This window comes from Tachyglossus aculeatus, chromosome X2 (genome assembly GCF_015852505.1).
Source record: "Tachyglossus aculeatus isolate mTacAcu1 chromosome X2, mTacAcu1.pri, whole genome shotgun sequence".
In the NCBI taxonomy this organism is placed as follows: domain Eukaryota; kingdom Metazoa; phylum Chordata; class Mammalia; order Monotremata; family Tachyglossidae; genus Tachyglossus; species Tachyglossus aculeatus.
In genome coordinates, this window is record NC_052100.1 from 21,985,519 (window position 1) to 22,009,193 (window position 23,675).

At 45.0% G+C, this 23,675-nt stretch overlaps 1 protein-coding gene across 2 annotated transcripts in view; it reads right to left on the reverse strand.

The window, feature by feature from the left end:
* FOCAD (focadhesin) overlaps positions 1 to 23,675 on the reverse strand; it is a 197,111-nt gene that overhangs the window by 142,574 nt on the left and 30,862 nt on the right. For both annotated transcript variants that reach the window (XM_038770570.1, XM_038770571.1), the window contains exons 6-10: positions 17,198 to 17,299; positions 12,222 to 12,426; positions 5,487 to 5,693; positions 2,510 to 2,597; positions 1,571 to 1,773 (exon numbers count right to left, since the gene is read on the reverse strand). In XM_038770570.1, the coding sequence (XP_038626498.1) occupies positions 1,571 to 1,773; positions 2,510 to 2,597; positions 5,487 to 5,693; positions 12,222 to 12,426; positions 17,198 to 17,299 (805 nt within the window). The remainder of the gene's footprint in view (positions 1 to 1,570; positions 1,774 to 2,509; positions 2,598 to 5,486; positions 5,694 to 12,221; positions 12,427 to 17,197; positions 17,300 to 23,675) is intronic.

Genomic DNA, 23,675 nt, shown 5'->3' on the forward strand with positions numbered 1-23,675 from the left:
AGAGAGACAATCCCTGCCCACAATGGGCTTATAGTCGAGAAGGGGGGAGACAGACATCAAAACAAGTAAACAGGCATCAATAACATCAATATAAATAGAATTATAGATATATACACATCAAAACAGGTGAACAGGCATTAATATAAATAAGTAGAATTATACATAGGTACATATATACACTAGTGCTGTGGGATGGAGGTAGAGCAAAAGGAGCGAGTCGGGGCGATAGGGAGGGGAAGGGGGGCAGGGGAAAGGGGGGGCTTAGTCTGGGAAGGCCTCCTGGAGGAGGTGAGCTTTTAGTAGGCTTTGAAGGGGGGGGAAGTGTGCTAGTTTGGCAGATTTGAAGAGGGAGGGCATTCCAGGCCAGAGATACAACGTGGGCCAGGGGTCAACGTCGGGACAGGCGAGAACGAGCCACAGTCCTTTTGACTGCACTAATACTAATACTAATTCTGGCTACACATCCATGTAAAGATGTCTTGGAAGCAAGAATGAAATGCAAGAAAATGCATACCTGTAATTTATTTATTCATATCAGTGTCTGTCTACCCCTCTAGGCTGTGAGCTCACTGTGGGCAGGGAATGTGTCTACCCTCTCTGTTGCACTGTATTCATTCAATAGTATTTATTGAGCACTTACTGGGAGCAGAGCACTGTACTAAGCACTTGAAAAGTACAATTCAAATACTGTACTGTCCCAAGTGCTTAGTACAGTGCTTAGTAAAGTGCTCTGCCCACAGTAAGTGCTCAATAAATACCACTGATTGATTGACTGAAAAAGAGGAGAGGGGTCAGGGCTAGTCAGCAACCTCCTCTGTGGATGGCTCCCAAATCCACCTCTCTAGCCCTGCGGCGGACCTAGGAGCCATCCACAGAGGTTGTAGCTGAAGCCATGGGAGTGGCCGAGGTCCCCAAGGGAGAGAATGTAGAACAAGAAAGGGGAACAAAAACGGAGCCTTACTCAGGGGGTGAGAACAGCCAGTTGTCAAATACGTATTCAAGTTGGTCTTTCTCTTAGTAAATGCTAATTGTGAATTCAAGGGTCAGAACAGTAAACCAGATAACTGAATCACAATGGTGACCAGCTATTATTCTTGAATTTATCAACGGATGAGTTGGAGTAGGTGCATGTGTGTAAAGGTAAGAGAAGCTTAAAGATGAACAACTCCCAAGATAGATTTTAGACAAATTTTCTGCTCCAACTGAAAGAACGCCATGGTTTTCCCCCTCTCTGTTACTGATGAGGACAGTTAGTTTCAAAAGACATGTCTAAGACCACGAGCCCCAGGTGGCACAGGGACTGTGTCCAACCCGATAACCCTGTATCTACACCAGTGCTTACAACAGAGCTTGTCACATAGTAGCACTTAACAAATGCCATTTTAAAAATAGCACACTTAGAACGGAAATCAGATTGCCAGATTCTATTGCTTCAAATTCAACAGCGATTTGGTTCACAGCTCTGAACTGGTGCTGTCCCTGAAACTGAGTACCGGGAAACCCAATGAGAAACCCAAAGGGGGGGGGGGGGGGGAAGAGAGAGAGAGAGAGAGAGAATAGGAATAGTTACCAATTGGTTTGGTTCTTTGGGACTCTCTTGCTGTATCATTTCCAAAAGCTTTAAAGCCAGATGGTGCCTAGATGGGCCATCATCTTGCTCTGATATGCTGTCCTCAGGGGCAGAGGAGGAGACGATCTGCAGTACTGGTATCAGCAGCAGCTGGGCTGAGCTTGGGGAGTGGTGGGATCCGGCATAAGAGAGGAGCTGAAAAGCTGGTCACCCGGAGCAAAATATCGGGAGTGAAAAACCAATATCACATTTAGAAATGAGGATGCTTGGTTTAACCTGGGGTGACAGAATCCAGAGGTGATTTGAACCCAGAGCAGAGATGGGGAGGAAAGGGAGAAACCACAGACAGACCATGCTTGCAGGTGTGGAAATGAATGTCTTTTCTGTGAAAACATTCAACTTCCAGTGGAAAAGAAAGGCACGGATGGGTAGCTGGAGGGCACCCCAGACCCAAAGAGAAAGAAACCTTGACCTGCATGTATTACCTGCCGGGGTTCTAATCCCGGCTCTGCCACATGTCTGCTGTGTGACCTTGGGCAAGTCACTTAACTTCTCTGAGCCACAGTTACCTCATCTGTAAAATGGGGATGAAGACTGTGAGCCCCACATGGGACAACCTGATCACCTTGTATCGCCCCAGCGCTTAGAACAGTGCTTCGCACATAGTAAGCGCTTAACAAATGCCATCATTATTATTATCAGACACTGCCGGATTGGCGAGTCGTCTTAAAGGCACAAGGCTGCACTTATTAATTACCCATTTTGGTGATTAAAAAGACCTTAAGTTGCGTAGGTTTGCCGGAAACAAACCGATTAGAAAAAATATCCATAAAATCCCACCAGCTCTGAACCACGTTCATATTTGTGACCAGGTTTCAGTTCAAATTACTTGGTGACCAGAAATTCAACCTCAAAAATTCCTTTTTCAAATGTACTTACCTAGACTTAACAATGGCTTCTGCTGACTTAATGGAGCCTGTAGAATAAGTACAGCTATTCCCATTATGGCTTGTTCAACTGGAAAATCCTGGGGGGGGGGGCGGGGAAAAAAATGGGCTTTTGAAAAAAATTTCAGTTTTCCAGTCCAAATCCCAAATCCCTAGCCGTTCAAAGTGCCATAATGAAGCACTGTATAGTCAACAGAATCCATTTCAAGTTTGGTATGGGAGATTATTTGTGGCCTATCAACTGCATTGCACCAAGAACTTTTTTCCCCAAAAGGCTCACGCACCCTGACACTGAAACTCTCCCATTCACACAGATGCCAACAGAAATACTTACCAGATCTGAGCTGAGGCTCTCATGGGGTTTGGGGGTTTGTGGAACAATGCCACCTTCCCCCTCGGCCATCACTGCCAAGGTCCGCTAGGTCAAGTCCCGTCTGAACAGGACAGGAAGAAGCTGGAGCTGCAGTATCTCTTCCCAAATTATTAGAATTCTGGGGAGAACACTTCGTACAGGGCTCTGCATGCAGTACGTGCTCAATAAATACGAATGACTGATTGAAGTTATGATTATGGAAATAAGGACAGCCCTGCCACAGTAATGAAGAGCTTGAATATGGTTTCCTTAGCAGTAATCACTCAATGGTATTTATTGAGCGCTTACTGAGTGCAGAATACTGTACTAAGTGCTTAGGAGAGGACAATACAACAGAGTTGGCAGACACATTCCCAGCCCACAGCGAGTTTACACTCTAGAGCTCTTATTTTTGCTGCTGTTGTTAACAGTGTTTGCTTTATCATGCTATTTGTTCCCTGTGGGACTATCAACAATTTTGTCTACCTATAAGGCTATGAACCAAGAACTATGTCTCAATCATCAACCTTGTACCTTTTCTCAGGGCTCAGGACAGTGCCTGGCAAATTGTAAAAGCATTTTATTCACTTATTTTATTTATTATTCTATTTATTTTATTACTGATGTGTATATATCTATAATTCTATTTATCTATTTTTATGCTATTGATGCCTGTCTACTTGTTTTGTTTTTGTTTTCTTGTCTCTCCCTTCTAGACTGTGAGCCTGTTGTTGGGTAGGGATTGTCTCTGTTGTCTAACTGTACTTTCCAAGCGCTTAGTACAGTGCTCTGCACACAGTAAGCGCTCAATACAACTGAATGAATGAATGAAATTTAATACATGCAACAAGTAATAATTCTGTGGAAGCCAAGTAGCAGCAATTGGAACAAGGAATAACAGAAACCATCTGCTGCTGCAGTTGGCGCTCAAAAAATCCATGGGCAGGATTCTATTCTCACCTGCTCCGGTTGCTGTTCCGCTTCTTTCTGCATTATACAGAGTTTGTGTCCCTGCGTACCTGTTGCTACTGATCTGTTTCTTTCTGGATTCTCGCAATCAATCATATTTACTGAGCACCTACTGTGTGCAGAGCACTGTACTGAGTACTAAGCACTGTAATAATAATGATAATTATGGTATTCGTTAAGCGCTTACCACGTACCTGGGACTGTACTAAGCGCTGGGGAGGATACGGGCAAATCGGGTTAGACAAACAGTCCCTGTCCCAGGTGGGGCTCACAGTCTCAATCCTCATTTTACAGATGAGGTAACTGAGGCCCAGAGAAGTGAAGTGACTTGCCCAAGGTCACAGAGCAGACAAGTGGTGGAGCCACTAGGCCACCTCCCTCCCCTTTCCCCTTCATGGCCCCACCTCTCCACACTAGCCCCAGCAGTCAGTGATTAAATCGAGGACGGGAAGGGAAAGGGCAGCGTGATAGCTCTGGAAGCAGCCCCCCTCCTACCCCAGTGAGTCGCTGACCACATTCCACGGCCAGAGCTTCAAGAGGAAAGGGAAAAGGAGGCAGGATGGAGCTGCACAAAGAGCTCAAAGTGCTGGTGCATGTGCAGCTGGGAGTAGCAGCCATGAGCACTGAGGAGAAGCAGCGTGGCCTGGTGGATAGAGCATGGGCCTGGAAGTCAGAAGGACCTGGGTTCTAATCCCGGCTCCACCGCTCATCTGCTGTGTGACCCTGAGCAAGTCACTTCCCCTTCTCTGGTCCTGTTTCCTCATCTGGAAAATGGAGATTAAGACTGAGCGCCTCACAAGGGGTTCTATGTGAGGTGGGGACTGTGTCCAACCCAGTGATCTTGTATCTGTTCCAGAACTTAGTACAATGGCTGGCTCATAGTAAGCACTTAACAAGTACCGCAATTATTATTATTCGTTTAGAAATGGCAAGGAAACTGCTGGAAACAGGAGAGAGAGGGAACTGAGGAGACGAGGGGACGGGGAAAGGGATGACGTACTTGTCGTGGTTGAATGTAATGTTGATGGTGGGGCGTGCTGATGCTGGGGTGTTGGCAAATTATGTAGGGCATATATCCTCGCTGCACACTGTGTGGGGTGGCAGTTACCCAAGGTATGCACTACACTGAACAGTATAATACAGTTGGTCATATAAGGGCTAACAGCCTAATAACACTAAGTGACAATCTGGGGGGCAATCATCTAGGTACCAACACTATTTGATTTGCATAACATCTTCTCTAAAGGATGAAAAAATGTTCTGGCTGCTGGGGAGACTGGGGTGAGGGCAAGCAAATGTGAATACAAATCCAATCAATCAATGCCATTTGAGTGCATCCTAAATGCAGAGCACTGTACTAAGCACTTGGGAAAGAATACAATATAGAGTTGGTAAACATGTTCTCTGCCTACTAGGGACTTACATTCTAAAAGCAGAAACAAAGATTAAAATGAATTATAGATAGGGGAAACATTATTTCAAGCTATCCTGGGTATCAACAACTTGAACCCACAAAAAAATCAAATCCCTTCTGATAGGCAAAGAACTCATCCTGTGGCTGAAAAGGACTTGAAGACCCATTCAGGAAAACTGCCCTCATGTTCCCAACTACTGCAATAATTGCCCGTTAACTTCTTCTAAACCTTACCTCTTTCCCTTGTTCATAACTTTGCTCTATAAGATGAATAAAAGATGCACATTCCCCAGTTATCCTCAGGCTGACCTCAGAGAGGCAGAGAAGCTGAAAGCTCAGTTGGGTAAGCTCAATCTTCCAAAAACAGGGATGGCGCAAAAGACTTAAACACAGTTCCTCAAGCAACAATGTAATTTCTGTGACTTGTATCTCATCCTTCATCTGTAAAGAGGAAAAAAAAATACACATACACACACATATATAAAATGTCGTGCAGCTTTTTTGGGTAGTTTCAAAATGCTCAGCAAGAACACTTTCACTCCATACTATTTTTTTTCTTCAATGGTATTTGTTGAGCGCTTATTATGCACCAGGCGCTTTACTAAGTGCTGGGGCATACAAGCTAATGCCTTATGGGCATCTGGGGTTTGGAGAAAGGCAGAGGTGGGGAGGGGGTTACAATTAGCTCTTCAACCAGCCAACTTTGAAGACTCTACTTCCTCCCAAGAAAAAGTCTTGCTTGTACTGTTTTTGCCATTTCTGGCCAGCAAATAGCACGGCTTCTCTGGGCACTATTTAGGGTAAACTATGTGACGGTGCTGACATAGTGAAAAAATATTCACCAGGTCCTAAATCTGATATCTCCAAAATGACTCTTCTTTCTGTCTTATCAGGATTTCAACCTTGGTCTCTGGCAATAACTTGTCATGCTATTTTAATGCACCATTATACACATGTACAAAACATTAGCCTAGACTGTTTCAACTGAAAGCATCACTTAAAATTTTGGCAAACATAATGGAAAACAACTCGAACGGTGGAGTATCTTCTCAACAGGCTAAAGTGTTGGATATGAAGGACCTGGTGCTCTTGAAAATTCCAATTCAATTCAAGCCCAGCTGTTCCAATCAAAATTCTGGAGTTCATATGAAGGATAAGGTCCTGATCTCAGCCATGTTGGCATTTACTCTCCAAGATTAAAAACAATGAACCATCTGCTTCAATCAGGAACCTTGTGCCTGCTAAATTCATCAAGAGACAAGTCTCCAGTTGACCAGCTGTACCTTTCACCAGTGGTTATCACCATAATAACCCAAAATGACTCTGAAAGATTTCAAAGTACAAGTAATATGCAGAGAACTCACTCCTTTCCTAGAGAAAGGAGAAACAAAAAGACATTACAGATCAGAGGTGGGTGAAATGGAGAAAATGTTAGATTACAAATATAAATGTGAATGGTCTAGTGACCAAATTCTTCTGTTATTTTGCCAAACCATGGCAAGTGAAGAGGTACAATAAAAAGAGCAAGACAGAAACAGAGCATTAGAAGCTTCATGTATAGTGAACAGATTTTTTAAATTAAATGGTAGTGTAATGCTAGCAAACAGAATATAAATTACAGATTGGACCCCAAAGGCCATCAAACACCATGGCCAAGCGGAAAGAGCATTGGCCTCGGAGTCAGAGGACCTGGGTTCTAATCCCAACTCTGCCTATTGCTTTCTGTGTGACCTTGGGAAAGTAACAACTTTTCTGGGATTCAGCCTCCTCAACAGCAAAATGGGGATTAAATACCTGTTCTCCCTCCTACTTAGATCGTGAGCCCCATGCAGGAAAGGGGCTTTGTCCGACCTAATTAACTTGTACCTACCACAGTGCTTAGAACAGTGTTTGACACATGGTAAGCTCTTAACAAATACCATAAAACAAACACACAATAGTAAAGCTGGAAATAAGCCAGCTAGCTCTCATGGTATTGATAACTGACTAAGAGCCATCAGGGATTATCAATCAGTCGATCATATTTATTGAGAACTTACTGTGTGCAGAGCACTGTACTAAGTCCTTGGGAGAACACAGTATAAGAGTTCTCTGTCAACAACGAGCTTACCAGCTAAAGGGGGAGACAGACACTCTTATAAATGAATAAATTATGGATATGTACATAAGGACTGTGGGGCTGAGGGAGGGGGGAATAAAGGGTGCAAATCCAAGTGCAAAAGTGAGGCAGAAGGGAAGAGGAAACAGGGGCTTAGTCAGGGAAAGCCTCTTGGAGATTTGCTTTTAATAAGGCTTTGAGGGTGGAGAGAGTGATCGTCTGTCAGATATGAACAGAGAGAGGGCATTCCTGGCCAGAGGAAGGACACGGGCGAGGGGTCAGCAGCAAGATGGAGGAGTTTGAGGTTCAGTGAATAGGCTGGCATTAGAGGAGCTAAGTGTGCAGGCTGGGTTGTAGTAGGAGAGTAGTGAGGTGAGGTAGGAGGGAGCAAGTTGATTAAGTGCTTTAAAGTCGACGGTAAGGTGTTTCTGTTTGACGTGACAGTGGATAGGCAACCACTGGAGGTTCTGGAGGAGTGGGGAAATGTGGACTGAACAGTTTTGTAGAAAAATGATTCAGGCAGCAGAGTGAAGTATGACTGGAGAGGGGAGAGACAGGAGGCAGGGAGGTCAGCAAAGAGGCTGATAGGGTAATCAAGGCAGGATCAATCAATCGTATTTATTGAGTGCTTACTGTGTGCAGAGCACTGTACTAAGCGCTTGGGAAGTACAAGTTGTCAACATATAGAGACGGTCCCTACCCAACAGTGGACTCACAGTCTAGAAGGGGCAGACAGAGAACAAAACAAAACATATTAACAAAATAAAATAAATAGAATAGATATGCACAAGTAAAACAGAGTAATAAATACATACAAACGTATATACATATATACAGGTGCTGTGGGGAAGGGAGGGAGGTAAAGCGGGGGGGTGGAGAGGGGAAGGAGGGGGAGAGGAAGGAGGGGGCTCAGTCTGGAAAGGCCTCCTGGAGGAGGTGAGCTCTCAGTAGGGCTTTGAAGGGAGGAAGAGAGCTAGCTTGGCGGATGTGGGGAGGGAGGGCATTCCAGGCCAGGGGGATGATGTGGGCCGGGGGTCGACGGTGGGACAGGCGAGAACAAGGCACGGTGAGGAGATTAGCGGCAGAGGAGCGGAGGGTACGGGCTGGGCTGTAGAAGGAGAGAAGGGAGGGGAGGTAGGAGGGGGCGAGGTGATGGAGAGCCTTGAAACCGAGGGTGAGGAGTTTCTGCCTGATGCACAGGTTGATTGGTAGCCACTGGAGATTTTTGAGGAGGGGAGTAATATGCCCAGAGCGTTTCTGGACAAAGACAATCCGGGCAGCAGTGTGAAGTATAGGGTAGGTGCTCGGATTAAAGTGGTAGGAGTTTGGATGGAGAGGAAAGGGCGGATTTTGGTGATGTCGTAAAGGCTGAACTGACAGGATTTGGTGACAGACTGAATATGTGAGTTGAATGAGAGAGATGAATTGATAACACCAAGGTTACGGGCTTGTGAGATGGGGAGGATGGTGGTGCTGTCTTCAGTGATGGGAAAGTCGGGGGAGGACAGGGTTGGGTGGGAAGATAAGGAGTTCTGTTTTGCACACGTTAAGTTTGAGGTGATGGCAAGACAGCCAATAGAGATGTCTTGAGGGCAGGAGGACATGTGAGACTGCAGGGAGGGAGAGAGATCAGGACAGAAGATGTAGATTTGGGAATCATCTACATAGGGGTGGTAGTTGAAGCCATAAGAGCGAATGAGTTTTCCAGGGGACTGAGTGTAGATGGAGAAAAGAAAGGGACCCAGAACTGAGCCTTGAGGGACCCCCACAGTTACGGGATGAAAGGCAGAGGAGGAGCCCACAGAAGAGACTGAGAATGAGCAGCCAGGCAGATAGGAGAACCGGGAGAGGACAGCATCAGGGAAGCCAAGGTTAGATAATGTTTCCAGGAGAAGGGGTTGGTCGACAGTGTCAAAGGCAGCTTAGAGGTCGAGGAGGATTAAGATGAATTAGAGGCCATTGGATTTGGCAAGAAGGAGGTCACTGGTGACCAATGAGAGAGCGTAGGGGGTGGAAGCCAGATTGGAGGGGGTCAAGGAGAGAATTGGAGGAGAGGAAGTGGAGGCAGCGGGTGTAGACAACTCATTCAAGGAGTTTGGAGAGGAATGGTAGCAGGGAGTTGGGGAGATAACTGGAGGGAGCCATGGGTTCAAGGGAGGGTTTCTTTAGGATAGGATGACATGAACATGTTTGAAAGCAGTGGGGAAAAAACTCACTGGAGAGTGAACAGTTGAAGATGCAGGTCAGGGAGGAAGCAAGTGCTTTGATAAGGTGCAAAAGGGATGGGGTCAGAAGAGCAGGTGGAGGGGGTGGACTTTGAGAGGAGGCAGGAGATCTCCTCTTTAGGTAGTGCTAGGAAAGATGGGAGAGTTAACAAAGGGACAGGAGGAGGAAGGGACTGGAGAGGAGCAGGGGAGATTTGGGGGAGACCACACCTGATGGTTTCCATTTTTTTCAATGAACTACATGGCCAAGTCATTAGGGTAAAGAGAAAGTGGAGGCGAGGGAACAGGGGGTTTGAGGAGGGAGTAGGCATTAGGCTCTAGCCATAATCAATCAATCAGTCAATCAATCAGTGGTATTTATTGTACACTTACTACATGCAGGGCACTGTTCTAAGCGCTTGGGAGGGTACGATACAACAGAATTAGCAGACACGTTCCCTGCCCATAATGAGTTTACAGTCTCATCAAGAGGGCTTCAATGCAATCTTTGTAGTCTACCTTTCTCTGAAGATTGTCCTTTGAAAGGCAGGATTTCACAATCTGGATAAGGTCAAATAGTTGGAACCCTAAAGAAACTGCAGGGAGGATGATGACTCTCAGACTGAGCCCCCTCCTTCCTCTCCCCCTCCTCCCCCTCGCCCCCGCCTTACCTCCTTCCCCTCCCCACAGCACCTGTATATATGTATATATGTTTGTACATATTTATTACTCTATTTATTTATTTACTTTACTTGTACATATTTATTCTACTTATTTTATTTTGTTAATATGTTTTGTTGTCTGTCTCCCCCTTCTAGACTGTGAGCCCACTGTTGGGTAGGGACCATCTCTATATGTTGCCAACTTGTACTTCCCAAGCGCTTAGTACAGTGCTCTACACACAGTAAGTGCTCAATAAATACGATTGAATGAATGATGTCTGCATGACAGCAGACCTGCCTACTGTTACTGGTACATCTTTTTTTGTTAGCTCCTCAACTGCTATAGCTCTTTATTACTTTGGGTTCTAGTACATGGAGACTCATGGAATTATGTTAGAATGACTAAATCCAATTCCCCAAATGGGGAAACAATAGTCTGTAAGAAATTTCATATCCATCCAAAATATTTTTGGAAGTACAAAAAACTTGGAAACTTTTCTGCCAAGATTTATTCCATCTAAATAAATACATCAATTACATCATTTAAGTAGAGGTACAGAGGGACATGTCACACAGGTCCATTTAATCAGAACTACTAGATTAACCGTATTTGTTTAGTGCTTACTATGTGCCAGACACTGTATTAAGGGCCGGGGTAGATACAAGATAATAAGGTTGGACGCAGTCCCTGTCCCACATGGGGCTCACGGTCTTAATCCCCACTTTACAGCTGAGGTAACTGAGGCCCAGAAAAGTGAACTGACTTGCCCAAAGTCACACAGCAGATAAGTGGCGGAGCCAGGATTAGAAACAAGGTCCTTCTAGCTCCCAGGCCAGTGCTCTATCCACTATGCCACACTGCTTTTCATGGAACTTTCACTTCAGCTACCCTCTGCTAATATACACTTCAAATAGGATACCTAGCTCTTACAGTGATAATTAAAAGGCAAGAAAATTGATGGAGTCTCTCCAGTTGCTTACATAGGCTGGCTTCCAGGCAAGTGGTCTAATTTAGTTTATGGAATGTAAGCTCGTTGTGGGCAGGCAATGTCACTATTTATTGTTGTATTGTACTTTCCCAAGTGCCTAGTACAGTGCTCTACACACAGAAAGCACTCAATAAATCAATCAATCGTATTTATTGAGCGCTTACTGTGTGCAGAGCACTGTACTAAGCACTTGGGAAGTACAAGTTGGCAACATATAGAGACAGTCCCTACCCAACAGTGGGCTCACAGTCTTGACTGAATGAATGACTGAATGAATGAACAGAATGCATCACTGCACCAAAACCTCTGCATGCAGGCACTCCCGATTATTGTTTTGCCAGGATGTTTTCAGAAAGGGTAAATAGTAATAATTACAGTACTTGTTAAGCACTTACTATGGGCCAAGCACTGTACTAAGCGCCGGAGTAGATATAAAATAGTCAGGTTGGGCACAGAGCCTATCCCACATGGGGCTCACTCCGTCTAAGTAGAAGAGAGTAGAATTTAATCCCTATTTTACAGAGGAGGAAACTGAGGTATGGAGAAGTTAAATGACTTGCCCGAAGTCACACAACAGACTGACAAGCCGCTAGAAAGGGGTGGTCACTAGTGCTGCTAAGAGATTAAGTCTTTTTGCACTGTTATTTTTGGAAGAGGCTCTATGCTTTCAGAATCTATAGTCTCAGATGGGGGAATTTCAGGAGTTGGAGTGCTTTAGCCTCTAAAACCATGGGGGCTGAGGCAATTGCTCTAACAACTTCCCTGCCACTGAATTTTCATTATCAAACCTAAAACCAAAAAATTGCTGGATGTGATTAATGTGGAAAAAAAAAATTATTGCAAATCCTGGAAGTCGCACACTTGTACACATTAGTCTGTATGGCTTTTCTACCCCATTACGTTGGAAATTAGTCAAATTTGATTAATTTCATAGCACCTAGAAGATTGGCGAGACCAACTCTTTGGTATTCAAATATTGATAGGTGCTGACGATGATTAGGATGGAAAAAACTTACCCGAAAGTGTGGAACTAAGTCACAAAACAGCTGAAGGATATTTTGTACCAAAGTTGATGGTTTTTCCTTGTCCCATGGACCCTGGGACCGAAATAAAGGCTTAAGCAGACCCATTCTCAACTGAGAATACTCGTGCAGCTGGGATGGTTCACAATATAGATACTGCAGAAATGGAGCCATCACATGGACACATGAAGTCTCTGCCCTGCAATACAAAGGATTAATTTACTGATAACACACTCTGCATTCCAACAGCCAGCATTAAATATAAAAACATACTCAAGACGGCAAAACTATTCATACACTAAAAGAGTCAGCATTTAAAACATATTAGAAATTATTCATCGAACACAGTATATTAGTCACTTTACCACTACTACACCTCATTTCCGGTTCACCTCAAAATGGAGTTGACCATTGAATTAACTAATTTTTGTGCCAAGTTGGAAACCTTCCACCTTTCCTTTCTCTCTTCGAGTATATTTCCGCTTGAGGAATAGTGGCATCTTTTAGATAGATCATTCATTCATTCATTATTTCATTCAATCGTACTTATTGAGCGTTTACTGTGGGCGGAGCACTGTCCTAAACTCTTGGGAGAGTACAATATAACAGAGTTGGTAGACATGTGCCCTGCCCACAAGGAACTTACTTTACCAAACTGCCAGCATCCATACCTGGCAATGCCCGGCAAATAAACTCAGTATCAAACTTTCCTTCTCATTTTACTTCTATTTCACGGCAAGGTGGTTACAATGCTTTTTTGGTTTTCCACTAGGAGAAAAAGTAAGATCCTACCCAATCTTAACTTTTGAAAATGCAGCAGGAAACCGACCAAGAGGCAAACAAGCAGTTCACAGATGAATGCCCCAAAGATGTCTGAAACCTGCTTCTGGAGGCAAGTGAAGCTGTGCCAGGGTTTGGTTGCACTAAAAATTAAGTAGATTGGCGGCACGTGAAAACATCAGTTCAGGCTACGGGTCAATCGACTGATCGTATTTATTGAGTGCTTACTGGGTGCAGGGCACTGTACTAAGCACTTGGAAGAGTACACTATAACAGAGTTGGTAGACCCTTTTCCTGCCCATGACGAGCTTACAGCCTAGAGGGTGAAATATTTCTGGTCTGAAAGCAGCACGGGGAAAAAAAAAAATTGGGCCCAAGTTCAGTTGCACTGGCTACCACAGGGATTGAATGCATAAAAAGACAAACATGTTAAAACATATATTGAATGCCTTTCCTTGTGAGTCTGCCATCAGCTTCCTCTCCTTTTAGACTGTGAGCCCACTGTGGATCAGAGATTGTGTCTAAAGCAATATCTTAACAAATGTACTATTTTTCAAGTTGCTTAATAGAATCGTATCGAGTAATAAAAGTCGATCTAATAATTGTAAGCAAGGGGGACTAAAGATAGATTGCATCAAGTCACTGCAATCTGTCCATTATAACCTCAGTCCAAGCAAGCTGCTACTCATGGAAAATAGATCCATCTTTGTATAGAGTAGAGCTGAACTTGCAATGAACTCCAGGAAGTAGAGTATTACTGCAGTCAAAAGGACGATATATGGGACCAAGACAAAGAAGGTTCCAATCCTAGATCTGCCAGTGACTTAATATGAAACGCTGAATTATGTTCCATTTCTCGGACCCCAACCTCTGTCCAACAGGAATTAGCCTACTCACTACCTTACCTTCCAGAGGTGGGGTGAGAAATCACTTGTGACTCTATATCACTCTAAACATGTTTATAGCTCATTATCACTCCAAACATTTATTTTCCTAGTGCCAACCACCCCCGTTTTTGGAAAATAAAATGCCAAGAGCTTGCATTTCAACAAGTGAATAGACTGAAAAATGGGTTTTTCAAAAAACCGCAAAACAAGGTAAAAAGAATGTTGTCACCATCTCTATAATCATGTCATCCCGTCGAAATATATACCGTGACTGTTTGCTTCCAGAACAGAGAATTGATCAGGTCTGTACAATTAAAGAAATTAACCTTGACGCCTCTCAAAATCCCAGATTAGTCACTCTTGTATAAAGGAATATTTATGCAAAAAATAAATTAACCAGACATACGTGATTCAAGAAGCAATACTAGTGAATTACGATATACTGTAAAATGGACCGACTTCTATATATTCCTTTTTACCCCATTTCCTACCCAAAACCGAAAATCCCACTCCAAAAACAGGAATGTCATTTCCCTTCTTAGATGCTTATAAACAAAACTTGGAGAAAAAACACCTATGTTCTAGACACTGTTACCATCAGTTCCTGAGTTTAAAAATGCAACTCGCCCAAACCAATTGAAAATTAAATTGAATTTCCAGAGAAATACTGTCTGCCGAGAAATACAATAAACAAAATGTAGTCTATCTCGAAGGGAAAAAAGGAAAAAGAAGCCACTTAAAATTGTTATACACAAGAAACACCAAACAATTTAGGATTTGGAAAAGGTTGTGGACAGAAGGCAATAATGTGGTTCAGGGCTAAGTGACCGAGGCACCTATTCAAGCAGAACCACCGGATCGGCAGGTCCTTTATTGGAAGGAGCAAAAAGAAAAATTATTATCACGCTCCTTTTCATCAGAACGTGAAGCACAATTTCGGCAGTAGGGCCTGGCACACATCCCACACGATGACTTCATTTTAGGGTTAGGCACTCAACAGACAATCCGTGAGATAAGTAGATGGGCCCACTATCAAGAATCCCCATTAGAACAACATCAATAGGAATCTCTGAATGCCCATATTATTTCCTGTATACCATTCCTAACCACTGTTCTAAAGTGACACCCATAATACATTCTTAGGAAAAAGAATTCTTCATTTGTAGAAGGCCGGGAGGTCAGCTCAATCAAAACGTGCAAGCAGGAGCTAGCTCCTTGAGTCAAAGCTTGTTTGAAATGGAATTGTTACATTTACCTTGGCTCTTAGAATTCCTGTATTCTAGAGAGCTTGCATTTGACCGTTCGAGCAGGGCATGGATTAATCTCATGGACTGTTCTACATAGGACAGAGAAGAAGCGTGGCCTAGTGGATAGAGCATAGGCCCAGGAGTCAGAAGGTCATGGGTTCTAATTCCAACTCTGCCACTTCACTGCCATGTGACCTTGGGCAAATTACTTCACTTCTCTGTGCCTGTTACCTCATCCGTAAAATGGGGATCGAGACTGTGAGCCCCACATGGGACAGGGACTGTGTCCAACTCGATTTGCTTGTACCCGCCCCAGCGCTTAGTACAGCACCTGGCACATAGTAAGCACCTAACACATACCATCATCATCATCATCATTATTATTATTATAAGACACCCTATACCTCTAGACCAGACATGGGCAAAATACAGGGCAAGGCCATATCCAGTCCATCACTTGATTCTAACTCACCACTATGTCCAGCCAAAACTGTGTGTCTACATATTGGATGTAACAATTGTGGCATTTGTTACGCACTTACTATGTGCCAAGCACTGTTCTAAGAGCTGGAGTAGAAACAAGGTAACCAGGTCGGACACAGTCCATGGCCAACTTGGGGCTCACAGTCTTAATCCCCATTTTATAGATGAGGTAACTGGCACAGAGAAACTAAGTGACTTGTCTAAGGTCACACAGCAGACATGTGGTGGAGCCAGAATTAGAAGTCAGGTCCTCTGACTCCTAGGCCCCCTGCTCTGTCCACTAGGCTGTGGTATCTGGTAATAGATACGTATAGCATCAATGACAGTACCTATATCATTTAAGTATGTTTATGAAAGCAAACTTGTGTGGCAACATCGTATTAACAAGAAGCACTCAATATACAATAAATAATGGAACTATTTTCTTGATCGTTATTGTGAACATCAAATATTTTCTGTGCGTGGTCCACGACAGCTTACTAAAAATTCATTAAGTGGCCTTCCAGTCTAAAAACTGCTCATCTCTCCTCAAAATTCTCCTGGATATCAGGTAGGTTTCAATAAAACTCCACTACTTTAAAGACACGCATATCTTCAAAAGTAGTTTATTCACCCTGAAGTTGGAAAACTCATTAAAAAAAAAACCAATAGTGATTATGTGCAGAGTACTGTGCTAAGCACTTGGGAGAGTACGATAGAGTTGGTAGACACGCTCCCCACCCACAGGGAACTTCAGCACCGAGAATATGTAGTCAGCCCACATCCTTGGGATGTGGGAAATGAGAAGCAGTGTGATCTAGTGGATAGAGCCCGGGCCTGGGAGAAAAAAAGAATCTCGGTTCTAATCCCGGCTCTGCCACATGTCTGTGTGGGACCTTGGGCAAGTCACTTAACTTCTCTGTGTCTTGGTTTCCTCATATGTAAAATGGGGATTAAGACTCTGAGCCCCATGTGAGACTGCATCCATGTGGGCTGCATCCAACCTGATTAGGTGGTAACTACCCCAGCTCTTAGTATAGCGTTTAGCACTTGGTAAGACCTTAATAGACACCACTAAAAAAATAGCATAGCTGCTGTCACTGGTTTCTGGCGTTAACTTTTCATTAGAGTGGTTTGGGGAACTTCACAGCCCAGAGCCTGGGCTTCTCTAATCTGAAAACATTCCGACACCAACTGCACACATGCTTGCTATCTAACCTTCTGTACCCAACTGTTCCATCAGATAAGACTGCTAGGGCCACAAAGTCTCCAACTACATTTCCAAGAATGAGAGTGAACCAATCTCCTGTATACATTCCCCAGTAGTTTACCCAACATCTCAAGCCTGCTTCCAAAACCACAGAACAAAGTTTCATGCCTTTAAAATGGCTTTCCCCTCAAATTCAAGACTGAAGAAATAATTACATTTATAATGTTCTAAAAAGGTATGAAACAAACAAAAACAAACACCAAACATCAAAAGCCTTCCTGCTTTGACCCATGGTTTATTCTTCAGAAGTTAATGTTGCCTAAATGGGAAATATAAAACATGCCATAAAAGTGAGCACTCACCAAATGCAACTCTTCGACTTACCTTTCTGGGCAGTGTTGGAAAAACAAAGTCAACTGTTGCAGAAGAACTGGCCAACAATCAGGTCTGTATTCAAGCACGGTGATAAGAGGGTGAGGAGGATAACTGAAACACACACAGAAAAGATAGATTTGCAACCGTCATTATTGTAATAATAATAATAAGGGTATTCGTTAAAGTGCTTACTATGTGCCAGGCACTGTTCTAAGCACTGGGGTACACACAAGCTAATCAGGTTGGACACAGTCCCTGTCCCACACGGGGCTCACAGTCTTAATCCCTAATTTACAGATGAGGTAACTGAGGCACAGAGAAGTGAAGTGACTTGCCCAAGGACATGCGGCAGATCCGGGAGTAGAACCCAGGTCCTACTGACTCCCAGGCCTGTGCCCTATTCACTAGGCCACACTGCTTCACATACATATCTTAACTACACAGTCAACAACCAAAGCATTAAGCAACTCAACTCCTATTTTTACCTTTCATGGAAGATTTTAAAAATGCTTTCTTCAACAGATTAAATATATATATATTTATATACACACATATGAAACTATAGTACTTATTCGTGTGAATGTGGCTGAAGATGGGTCAATCAATCACTTCCTCAGTAGTATTCCTTGACTCTCCGTGTTCAGGGTTCTGTACTTCAACCATCAATGGCATTTATTGAGTGCTTACTGTGTGCAGAGCACTGACTAAGCGCTTGGGAGAGTACCACACAACAGAGTTGGTAGACACATTCCCTGCCCACGAGGAGTCACAGACCAAACTATGGGCAGCATTCTAAGGGCACGGATCCAAGTGTGCAGGCAATGTGGACGGGAGAGGGAGCAGGGAAAAAGGAAGCCCAAACAGAGAAGGCCCCCCAAAGGAGACACAACTCAACAAGGCCTTGAAGGCGGGGAACAGCACATGAAGGGGAAGGGAGGTCAAAGCCAGAAGGATGACACGGGCGAGCGACCGGCTTTGAGACAGGTGAGACGACACACAGCAAGCAAGTTGGCGTCGGAGGAGCAATGTGCACGGCCTGGGCTGCAGTGGGAAATCAGGGAGGTAAGGTAGGAGGGGGTGAGCTGACCAAGTGCTTCAAAACCAATGGCGAGAAGCTTCTGCTTGATGTGGAGGTAGATGGGCAACCACTGGAGACTCCTGAGGAGTGGAGAGACATGGACCCATTGGGTTTTTTTGTTGTTTTTTCTTTTTAGAAAAATGATCCAGGCAGGAGAGTGAAGCCCGGACTGGGGTTGAGAGAAAAAGAAGGCAGGGAGGCCAGAGAGGAGGCCGATGCAGTAGTCAAGGTGGGGCAAGACGAGTGGTAGGACCAGCACAACAACAGTTTTGGAGGGAGAGGAAAGGGCATGCTACAGCAATGTTGTGAAGACGGAATGGACAGGAATGATGTGGGTTTAATGATTCATTCATTCAGTTGCATGTGCAGAGCACTGTACTAAGCGCTTGGGAGAGTACAATATAACAATAAACAGACACATTCCTTGTCCACAACAAGCTTACAACGAACCAAAGACAATGCCCATGAGACAGGATAGACAGTGGTGCTGTCCACACTGATGGGAAAGGCAGCGGGCAGACAGTGGACGTGGCAGACTACAGCAGAATTAGGAAACATGATCCCCACTCTCAAGGAGTTTATAATCTAGCAAGGATGGGATGGAGCAAATAGCTAAAATAAGTTCCAATTAGGCTGAAAAAGAAAAAGAGGATATGTACATGAGTTAGTGCCTAGGTAATAGTGCTCATCTATCTTGCTGCCGACCTCTCGCCCGCACTCTACCTCTGGCCTGGAATGCCCTCTCTCCTCAAATCAGGCTGATAATTGCTCTCCCCCACTTCAAAACCTTATTGAAGGCACATTTCCTACAAGAAGACTTCCTTGACTAAGCCCTCCTCTCCTTTCCTCCGACTCCCTTCTGCACCGCTCTTACCTGCTCCTTCATTCATCCTCCCTCCCATTCCCACAGCACAGCACTTTGGGGAGGTCCGACCTTCCCAAAGTCACTCCCCCCGCTTCTCCAACCCCCTGGCTCTCAACACTCTCTGCTACTCTCCCATCCTTCCCAGCAGGATCCTCAGAGGAGCTCTCCTCCCTCCTCTCAAGTGCTACTCCAGCCACCTGTGCTTCTGACCCCATTCCCTCTCATCTCATGAACTCTCTCGCTCCATCCCTTCTCCCCTCCTTAACTTCCATCTTCAACCACTCACTCTCCACTGGTTCCTTCCCCTCTGCCTTCAAACATGCCCATGTCTCTCCCATCCTAAAAAAACCCTCTCTTGACCCCACCTCACCTTCTAGTTATCGCCCCATATCCCTCCTACCATTCCTTTCCAAACTCCTTGAATGAGTTGTCTACATGCGCTGCCTCGAATTCCTCAACACCAACTCTCTCCTCGACCCCCTCCAGTCTGGCTTCCATCCCCTACATTCCACAGAAACTGCCCTCTCAAAGGTCACCAATGACCTCCTGCTTGCCAAATCCAACAGCTCCTACTCTATCCTAATCCTCCTCGACCTCTCAGCTGCCTTCGACTCTGTGGACCACCCGCTTCTCCTCAACACGCTATCCGACCTTGGCTTCACAGACTCCGTCCTCTCCTGGTTCTCCTCTTATCTCTCCGGTCGTTCTTTCTCAGTCTCTTTTGCAGGCTCCTCCTCCCCCTCCCATCCTCTTACTGTGGGCGTTCCCCAAGGTTCAGTGCTTGGTCCCCTTCTGTTCTCAATCTACACTCACTCCCTTGGTGACCTCATTTGCTCCCACGGCTTCAACTATCATCTCTACGCTGATGACACCCAGATCTACATCTACATCTACATCTCTGCCCCTGCTCTGTCCCCCTCTCTCAAGGCTCGCATCTCTTCCTGCTTTCAGGACATCTCCATCTGGATGTCTGCCCGCCACCTAAAACTCAACATGTCCTTGTCTTCCCTCCCAAACTCTGCCCTCTCCCTGACTTTCCCATCTCTGTTGACGGCACTACCATCCTTCCCGTATCACAAGCCCGCAACCTTGGTGTCATCCTCAACTCCGCTCTCTCATTCACCCCTCACATCCAAGTCGTCACCAAAACCTGCCGGTCTCAGCATTGCCAAGATCCACCCTTTCCTCTCCATCCAAACCGCTACCCTGCTCGTTCAAGCTCTCATCCTATCCCATCTGGACTACTGCATCAGCCTTCTCTCTGATCTCCCATCCTCCCATCCTCGTGTCTCTCCCCACTTCAATCCATACTTCACGCTGCTGCCCGGATTGTCTTTGTCCAGAAATGCTCTGGGTATGTTACTCCCCCCTTCAAAAATCTCCAGTGGCTACCAATCAATCTGCGCATCAGGCAGAAACTCCTCACCCTGGGCTTCAAGGCTCTCCATCACCTCGCCCCTCCTACCTCACCTCCCTTCTCTCCTTCTACAGCCCACCCCGCACCCTCCGCTCCTCTGCCGCTAATCTCCTCACCGTGCCTCGTTCTCGCCTGTCCCACCATGGACCCCCGGCCCACGTCATCCCCCGGGGCCTGGAATGCCCTCCCTCTGCCCATCCGCCAAGCTAGCTCTCTTCCTCCCTTCGAGGCCCTACTGAGAGCTCACCTCCTCCAGGAGGCCTTCCCAGACTGAGTCCCTTCCTTCCTCTCCCCCTCGTCCCCCTCTCCATCCCCCTCATCTTACCACCTTCCCTTCCCCACAGCACCTGTATATATGCATATATGTTTGTACATATTTATTACTCTACTTATTTATTTTACTTGTACATATCTATTCTATTTATTTTATTTTGTTAGTATGTTTGGTTTTGTTCTCTGTCTCCCCCTTTTAGACTGTGAGCCCACTGTTGGGTAGGGACTGTCTCTATATGTTGCCATCTTGTACTTCCCAAGTGCTTAGTACAGTGCTCTGCACACAGTAAGTGCTCAATAAATATGATTGATGGATTGATTGATATGTACATATCTGTAATTTTTTATTTATATTAAGGTCTGTTTCCCCTTCTAGATTGTGAGCTCATTGTGGGCAGGAATTTGTTTGTTGCTGCACTCTCCCAGGCGCTTAGTACGGTGGTTTGCACACAGTAGGTGCTCAACATGATTGAATGAATGAATAATAAGATAAGAGAGGTATAACAGTTCTAAAATAATACAGATGGTAAGGGGTGCTGACTAGGAAGTAAGGTGGGGGACAGAAGATGGGATGATTAGCAATTAATTGAGGAAGGCCTCCTGGAGGAGACGGGGTTTCAGAAGAGCTTTGATAATTGGGAGAGTTGTGGTCAGACAGATTTGAAGAGGGATGAAGAACCAGGCCAGGGTGGTGTGTTGGGGTTGTGAACAAGAGGTTGAGGTCACAGGTAAGGCTAGATCCTTAGGCTCACCAGTGGGTCTGTCCCTCACTGGGCAGTGTCCGTTTTCAGACCTCCTTATGGGTCTCAGCCTTCATGAAGCCTTTAATCTAGGAGAACAATGCCCCTCCTGGCATTTAGCCAGCCCAGTCTTACGTTTGAAACATTTTTCTTCTACCCTCTGGGGCTGTTTGTGTCCCCTTCCAGTTCTTCATACGGCAGCTGTATGAGTATCCTGCTGCTAGCCATTCTCTTCATACATTCTACCTAAGGACACGAAGGCACTGTTTCAAAGTAGGTTGAATGACTACATTTTTGGAGTTTGTTGCTGGAAATCTCATTCTGTCACGACACGGAGTCTGGTTCATAGATGACACCGATGAGGTGGCTTTAGGGGATAGATGTGTCTCCTATCTTAAATTATGGATTCATAATCATCTCCCACCTCTAGATTGTAAGATTGTGTGTACGGAACTTGTGTACCAACTCTGTTGAACTGTGCTATGTCAGTCAGTCGTGTTTACTGAACGCTGTGTGCAGAGCACTGTATTAAGCACTTGGGAGAGTGCAATATAACAATATAATAAACACATTGCCTTCCCACAATGAGCTTACAGTTAGAAAGGGAGATAGACGGCAATATAAATAAATAAATTACGGATATGCACATAAGTGCTGTGGGGCTGGAAGTGGGGTGAATAAAGGGAGCAAGTCAGGTTGCCACAGAAGGGAGTTGAAAAGGAAATGAGGGCTTAGTCAGGGAAGGCCTCTTGGAGATGTACCTTCAATCAGGCTTTGAAGTAATTGTCTGGCGGATATGAGGGAGGGTGTTTCAGGCTAGAGGCGGGACGTGGGTGAGAGGTTGGCAGCAAGATAGACAAGATCAAGGTTCAGTGAGAAGGTTAGTATTAGAGGAGTGAAGCGTGCGGGCTGGGTTGTAGTGAGGTGGGAGGGGGTGAGGTGATTGAGTGCTTTAAAGCCAACGATGAGGAGTTTCTGGTTGACCACTGATTGACAGATTCCCAGGTATTATAGTACAGTAGCTCTGCACACAATAAGCGCTCAGTATCTCAATGGTATTTACATACCTACCACTAATTTATTACCGCCATATAGGAGGTTGAACAGCTTAACAGCCAGGCAGACCATCAATTTGGTATGGAGTTTGATGCTATGTTAATCACCACCCTCTGTCCTGCTGGCATTTTTTATTTCTATTTCTATTACAGATAGGTGGATTACTCCTGGGTATGTTGCAGAATTCAGTGACAGCATTAAGTTTCGTGTTGGTGATGAGTTTTGGTTGTGTATGGGGTTTTCTGGTGGTAGGAAATAGAACACTAATAATAACTGTAGTATTTGGTAAGCCTTTACTAGGTGTCAGCACTGTTCTAAGTGCTGGGGTAGATATAAGTTAACCAGGTTGAATAAATTCCCTGTCCCACAGCTTAACTAGGAAGGAGAATGGGCACTGAGTCCCCAATTTACAGTTGAGGACACTGAGGCCCAGAGAAGTTAAGTGACTTGCCCAGGGTCACACACCAGGCAAGTGGTGGAGCCAGGATTAGAATTCAGGTCCTGACTCCCAGGCCCATGCTTTTTCCACAGGGTTACACTAATTACCTAACATGACTTCTGAGCTTTTTTTTTCAAGACAATGTAAGACATTGCACAGTGCTGCACACGCATAATCAATTGGATGTCTTCTGGAGTATATTCCTCTAGAGAACCGATGGCCACTGGATTCAGCAGCTTTGTAGAAGACAATATGTAGAGCTGAAAAGTTTCCCAGTGGCCCAGAAGATCTGCAGATCAATGAATCAATCAATGGTATTTACTGAGTGCTTCCTATGTGCAGAACACTGTACTAAGCGCTTGGGAGAATACAATACAAGAGAATTAGCAGACTCGTTCCCTGCCCAAAACAAGCTTACAGATCTCTTTGCATCCTTGAGCATGGTGGCACAGAATAGGGAGAGTAAGCCCAGATCCACAGCCCAGCTTCACCACGACAAAGGTGGGGTATGGATCACCCAGGGTTCTTTCAACTCCGACCCAACCAACCACCCCATCACGGAGTAGCTGAAGACTCTTGGAGAATTTCCCAGGACAGTCAAACTTGCTTTGCAATTTCC